At 39.6% G+C, this 7,116-nt stretch overlaps 1 protein-coding gene across 1 annotated transcript in view; it reads left to right on the top strand.

Moving 5' to 3' along the window:
• The window catches only part of RARS1 (arginyl-tRNA synthetase 1), a 35,092-nt gene that overhangs the window by 8,605 nt on the left and 19,371 nt on the right, over nucleotides 1-7,116 (top strand). Inside the window, exons 6-8 of the mRNA XM_071098104.1 lie at nucleotides 506-627; nucleotides 2,750-2,870; nucleotides 6,402-6,531. Coding sequence (XP_070954205.1) covers nucleotides 506-627; nucleotides 2,750-2,870; nucleotides 6,402-6,531 — 373 coding nt within the window. The remainder of the gene's footprint in view (nucleotides 1-505; nucleotides 628-2,749; nucleotides 2,871-6,401; nucleotides 6,532-7,116) is intronic.

Genomic DNA, 7,116 nt, shown 5'->3' with positions numbered 1-7,116 from the left:
TGATTCTTTTTCAGTTAAAAATATACAAGCAGGGCCGGGCATGGTGGCTCACGCCTGTAATCCCAGCACTTTGGGAGGCCGAGGTGGGCAGATCAAAAATACAAAAAATTAGCCAGGTGTGGTGGTGGGCGCCTGTAGTCCCAGCTACTTGGGAGGCTGAGGCAGGAGAATGGCGTGAACCCTGGAGGAGGAGCTTGCAGTGAGCCGAGATCACGCCACTGCACTCCAGCCTGGCAACAGAGCGAGATTCTGTCTCAAAAAAAAAAAAAAAAAATATGTGTGTGTGTATATATATATATATATATATATATATATATATGCAGATCCTTCATAAAATCAAACATGATTGAATTACAACCCAAATTAGTGTTTAAGTCTGAGTTTGTTATTAGATGTGTTATTAATGAATGCATTAGAACAAAACGTTTATGCTCCTCTTAAAAAAATCTTTCTCTCTTTATGTTTTTGCCCCTCTTAACAGCCTTTCTCTTCTTGTCTACCCCAGGTTATAGTTGACTTTTCCTCCCCTAATATAGCTAAAGAGATGCATGTAGGCCACCTGAGGTCAACTATCATAGGAGAGAGTGTAAGCCGCCTCTTTGAATTTGCTGGGTATGATGTGCTCAGGTATGTGCTCTTGCCTCGCTTACTGTACTCTTTCCTTATTTTCTTGTTTGGAAAATTCTATAGAACATGAAATGTCTCACTCAAGAAAGAACGTTCAACTAAATCAGTGGTTCGTCAGCTTAGTTCTTTACAGTCACCCAGTAAACTTTTAAAATACGTCCTGAGCCTCTCCTCTGAACCTTTTTTACTATTTTTTTTTTTTAGACTCTTAGTGGAACCAAGGATAAAACACATTCATTCATTCTACAAATGCTTCTTGAGGACCTCTTGTATGCAAGGGGTTTATATCCTAGTAGGGAGAGAAGTAGTAAAGGAACAGGGTATTTTGGGCCTTGTAAGCTATGATAGGCAATTGAGATTTTATTCTAAGTGTCCTGGGAAGCTATTAGAGAGTTTTAGTTTGTGAACAGGGTGATCAAATTAAAGATTAGTCTGGGTACTGTGGCTCACACCTGTAATCCCAGCACTTTGGGAGGCCAACGTGGGAGGATCACTACCTTGGCCAGGAGTTCTAGGCCAGCTTGGGCAACATAGCGAGAACCTGTCTCTATTTTTTATATTTTTAAAGAAATAAAAATTTTTAAAATAATACAAATAAAAGATTACTGTGGTTAGTTACTGTGAGGAAGCTAGGCAAAGAAGGGAGACTATAACAGTAAGTGTTAGGCTGGGCATAGTGGCTCATGTCTGTAATCCCAGCACTTTGGGAGGCCAAGGGGGGATGGATCACGAAGTCAGGAGTTTGAGACCAACCTGGCAACACAATGAAACCCCATATCTACTAAAAATACAAAAATTAGCTGGACGTGTGGCACACACCTGTAATCCTAGCTACTTGGGAAGCTGAGGCGGGAGAATTGTTTGGACCTGGGAGGCAGAGATTGCAGTGAGCTGAGATCGCGCTACTGCACTCCAGCCTGGGCAACAGAGCAAGACTCTGTGTCAAAAAACAAAACAAAAAAACGAAAACAGTAAGTCGAGAGGCTATCATCATGATCCACTTGAAAGATGATCTGGTGGTTTGGATTAGATAAAAGCAGAGAGGGAGAGAAGTAGGTAGGATCAACGTATATTTTCTTTTTTTTTTTTTTTTTTTTTTTTGGAGGCAGTCTCACTCTGTCGCCCAGGCTGGAGTGCAGTAGCACAATCTTGGCTCACTGCAAGCTCTGCCTCCGGGGTTCACACCATTCTCCTTCCTCATCCTCCTGAGTAGCTGGGACTATAGGTGCCCGCCACCACGCCCGGCTAATTTTTTGTATTTTTAGTAGAGATGGGGTTTCACCATGTTAGCCAGGCTAGTCTCGAACTCCTAACCTCAAGTGATCCGCCTGCCTCCGCCTCCCATAGTGCTGAGATTACAGGCGTGAGCCACCACTCAGCCTCAACATATATTTTCAAGAATCCATTGATATTTGGGAACCATTGGTCTAAATTATACTAAGATAATGGTTAAAATGTTAAGTTTTTGCCAGGCGCGGTGTCTCACGCCTGTAATCCCAGCACTTTGGGAGGCCGAGGCGGGCGGATCACGAAGTCAGGAGATCGAGACCATCCTGGCTAACACGGTGAGAACCCGTCTCTACTAAAAATACAAAAAATTAGCCGGGTGTGGTGGTGCGTGCCTGTAGTCCCAGCTGCTCGGAGACTGAGGCAGGAGAATGGTGTGAACCCAGGAGGCGGAGCTTGCAGTGAGCTGAGATGATGCCACTGCACTCCAGCCTGGGCGACAAAGCGAGACTCGGTCTCAAAAAAAAAAAAAATGTTAAGTTTTCATAAAATTGTGGGAGTAACCAACATTGGCCAAGCTGTCATTGTTTCAGTTAGCTACAAAATAAACAGATTATAGTCCGCTGACAGAAAACACATTCATTCAGCAAATTCTGGATGCCCACCATGTGCAGCCTCTATTACTTGAGTATGTAGAGCTGAAAGTAACAGACATAGTTTTCATCTCTTACGGAGTTTGCAGACCAGTTGAAGAAACAACCAAGTAAACAGATATTACTAAATGGTGATGTACTGGCATGTAAATGTTAGTGGTTCCTAATGGATAGTTCCTCTAATTTAACTTAACCATCTTTATGATTTGAAAAATGATTTTATATTCTCTGATTGGTGTTAGGTTAAATCATGTAGGAGACTGGGGGACCCAGTTTGGCATGCTCATCGCTCACCTGCAAGATAAATTTCCAGATTATCTAACAGTTTCACCTCCTATTGGAGATCTTCAGGCCTTTTATAAGGTTTGATACCATTTATTTTATATTATTTGTGTGTTTCCATTAATCATAATTATCCATTTTCCTTAGGAAACTTAAAATGGTTTTTAAAGCTACTATGGAGTTAAGTGAAAGTTGCTAACAGCCTGAGTAATACATGTTTCTGTATAAGTGACACTCTCTTGAACTTAATTTTTTTTTTAAATTTATAAAGAAAAGACATTTAATTCCCTCACAGTTCTGCAGTCTGTACAAGCATGGCGTTAGCATCTGCTCAGTTTCTGGGGAGGACTCAGGGAGCTTTTATTTATGGTGGAAGGCAAAATGGGAACAGATCAATTGATAAACATATAAAATTCGTTCACTTACACTGACAGGCCTTTTTGTTTAGTTTACTTACTTGAAAAACTGAATTCTTTTTTATTCTGACATTCATTGCATTTGGTTGTGTGCCTTAGAAAGAGCCGTCTCCAGGCCGGGCGCGGTGGCTCACGCCTGTAATCCCAGCGCTTTGGGAGGCCGAGGCGGGCGGATCACAAGGTCAGGAGATCGAGACCACGGTGAAACCCCGTCTCTACTAAAAATACAAAAAAAAAATTAGCCGGGCGCGGTTGTGGGCGCCTGTACTCCCAGCTACTCGGGAGGCTGAGGCAGGAGAATGGCGTGAACCCGGGAGGCGGAGCTTGCAGTGAGCCGAGATCGCGCCACTGCACTCCAGCCTGGGCGACAGAGCGAGACTCCGTCTCAAAAAAAAAAAAAAAAAAAGAGCCGTCCCCTACCTCCAGATTCATTGCATTTGGTTGTGTATGTAGAACCACTACTAGATACCCTACATTTGGTTGTATGTGTGGAAACAGCCATCCCCCACCTGTTAATATGTCATCTTTGCTTTGTTTATTGGCATATGTTAAAAATCAAATTCTAGGCCAGGTGTGGTGGCTCACGTCCATAATCCCAGCACTTTGAGAGGCTGAGGCAAGCAGATTGCTTGAGCTCAGGAGATTGAGACCAGCCTGAGCAACAAAGTGAGATCCCATCTCTACAAAAAATACAAAAATAACTAGCCAGGCATGGTGGTTCACACTTGTAGTTCCAGCTACTTGGGAGGCTGAGGCGGGAGAATCACTGGCGCCCAGGAGATCAAGGCTGCAGTGTGCCCTGATCATGCCAGTGTGCTCCATCCTGGGTGACAGAGCAAGACTGTATCTTAAAAAATAAAATTATATTAAAAAATAAAAGTTTAAAAAAATGAATTCTACCACATTGAATTTAGAGGTTCATTAATCAGAATACATTGTAGCACTTAAAATTTTTTGATGTTTAATTTTATGTATTTTGATATTATTAAATGTATGTAAAAACAATTTTAAAGACAAATTTTCGCATCATCCATAATTTTAAAATGCCCAACGTGATCAACTTTCTTTGACTTCTTGACTTATCTATATATCAACATGTATTAATCATTTGTGATTTTAACATAGTTTTTATATTATGTTTAATATTGCAAACTTTTGTGTGTTACTTTATGACTGCATATTTTGTTGGATCAGTGTACCAATGTTTACATTAATCCTTTATTGAATTTTTTTCTATTTTAGAGATGTTTTTATTCAGTAAATAGCTTTGTACACATGGATTTTTTTCCCTTTTTAAAAATTATTTCCTGGCTGGGTTCAGGTGTGATTACAGGCTCACACCTGTAATCCCAACATTTTGTCAGGCCAAGCTGGGCAAAATGCTTGAGCCTAGGAGTTTGAGGCCAGTCTGGGCAACATGGCAAAACCTCATCTCTACAAAAAAAAAAAAAGTTAGCCAGGCATGTTGGCATACATCTGTAGTCTCAGCTACTTGGGAGGCTAAGGTGGGAGTGAGTATCACTTGAGCCCAGGGAGCTCAAGGCTGCAGTGAGCTGTGATCACACCATTGCACTATACAGCCTGGGCAACAGAGCGAGACCCTGTCTCAAAAAAAATTTATTTCTTCAAAAATTAAAAATTAAAAAATTTCCCTATGGGCCAGGTGCAGTGGCTTATGCCTGTAATCCTAGCACTTTGGGAGGCCAAGGCAGGCAGATCACTTGAGTCCAGGAGTTCAAGACCAGCCTGGACAATGTGGAGAGACCCTGTCTCTACATAAAATACAAAAAAATTAGCCGGGCACACTCCTATAGTTCCAGCTACTCGGGAGGCAGAGGTGGGAGGATCACCCAAGCCTGGCAAGGTTAAGGCTGCATTGAGCTGTGAACTTACTACTGCATTCCATCCTCAGTGGCAGAGTGAGACCCTGTCTTTAAAAAAAAAAAAAAAAAAAAATTCCTTATGGTAGAAGGATCATAAAGATCATAATTTCCTCTCAAATATTTTGATTAATAAATTTATTTTAATGTGAAATGCATGTTTTCTGTTAGTTTAAATTCTTAGGCATTTTCTTTATGACGGAGAACCTTTTAAGAATAGGATTCCTATATTAAAAAGCAAATATTTGTGGGGATTTTGTTTTTGTTTGCTTCATTTTACTTTCGGTAAATTTTTTCTGTGGAAAATAAGCTAAATATTTACTGGCATGAGACTGGAAAAGTAATGTTATAAACATCTTTTGGAGTTCTGCACTTTGAATATAATGAAGCAGATCTATTAATGCAAGAAATTGTTTGTATAAATAAATTGCTGAAATTTACAAACCACAGTAAAGAAAAGCCATTTCCAATTTTTGATAAAACATATATGTGTATTTGCAAAGAAATATCTAGATTTGTTCACTAAATGTTAACACCAGTTAATTTGAGGTGAGAGTAATTATTTTTAAGTAAGTATTGCTTTCAAAATAGAAATAAAACAATGAAAGCAACTTTCTTTTTAGTTAAAAAAATAGTAAGTTAGCCAGGCACGGTGGCTCACACCTGTAATCCCAGCACTTTGGGAGGCCCACGTGGGCAGATCACTTGAGGTCAGGAATTCAAGACCAGCCTGGCCAACATGGTGAAATCCTGTCTCTACTGACAATACACAAATTAGCCGAGTGTGATGGCGTGTGCCTATAATCCCAGCTATTATAGGGGGCTGACGCGTGAAAATCGCTTGAACCCGGGACATGGAGGTTGCAATGAGCTGAAATCATGCCACTCCAGTCCACTCCAGCCTGGGAGACAGAGTGAGACTCTGTCTCAAAAAAAAAAAGAAAAAAAGAAAATTCATTCAGGACCACATCCAAAATGGAGATTGGAACACAGAAGATTCAGTCCTACCTGTTAGCTATTCTGTACTAACTCTTCTTGAACACAGAAGTATTAGCTGAAGTAGACTTTTGTGAATTGGAAAAGTGTAAAGAAAACTGTGGTGAGATTTATGTACTTTTCAAGAGAAATGATTTCAGAGTTCTTTGGCATGTTCATTTGTAACAGTATTGTCAACTATTGAGGGAGAGCACTTGTTCTGGTGTTCTGAGTTTGTACTTTCTCACTGTGTTTGTGTAGAAATGTGTAAGTTCTTTTTCTAGAAATACAGGATTAGATCTTTTTACAAACCTTTCTTTTTAAAATATATATACACACAGGAATCTAAGAAGAGGTTTGATACTGAGGAGGAATTTAAGAAGCGAGCATATCAGTGTGTAGTTCTGCTCCAGGGTAAAAACCCAGATATTACAAAAGCTTGGAAGCTTATCTGTGATGTCTCCCGCCAAGGTGAGTTTCTGGGCTTTGTTCCTTCATCCAGCAAATACTATGCATATCATTTCCTTGAGTCTTCATTTTGATTTGACTCTGAATGATATTTTAACCTTATGAGGACAGGCAAATGGATTTTTTCTTAAATGTATTTCTGAAACAACTAATAAATTTTGAACCTGCCATAGGACAGGCAGGTTCAAATTTTAACTTTCTTAGAAGTCAACAAAAATTAATTAGAAAATAAAGTGGAAAATAAAAAGAAATCTTATTCATAGTAGCAACAAAACCTATAAAACAGGAGCACTTAGGAATGAATTTATTCAGAAATGTATAGGACCAAAATGATGAGAAGTACACACTGAGATGTAATGGAATGTTCGGATAGAGTGCCGTGCCCAGCTCCCTCAGTCTCCACATTTATTTATGGTTTTAAGTCAATTTCAAGTTTTCTAACTTGACATAATAGTTTTAAAGGTTTCTTTGAAGAGTAAATGGGTAAAGAACAATCAGTAAATCTTTGAAAAAGACGACTAATGATGACTGGCTTGCAGCACTAGGTAATAAAATGTTTTATAATTATGATAATTAATACTGTGTCAC

This window comes from Macaca nemestrina, chromosome 6 (assembly GCF_043159975.1).
Source record: "Macaca nemestrina isolate mMacNem1 chromosome 6, mMacNem.hap1, whole genome shotgun sequence".
Taxonomy (NCBI): Eukaryota; Metazoa; Chordata; class Mammalia; order Primates; family Cercopithecidae; genus Macaca; species Macaca nemestrina.
Note: the sequence above shows the minus strand (reverse complement) of the source record. Positions and strands in the feature narration are given on the sequence as shown.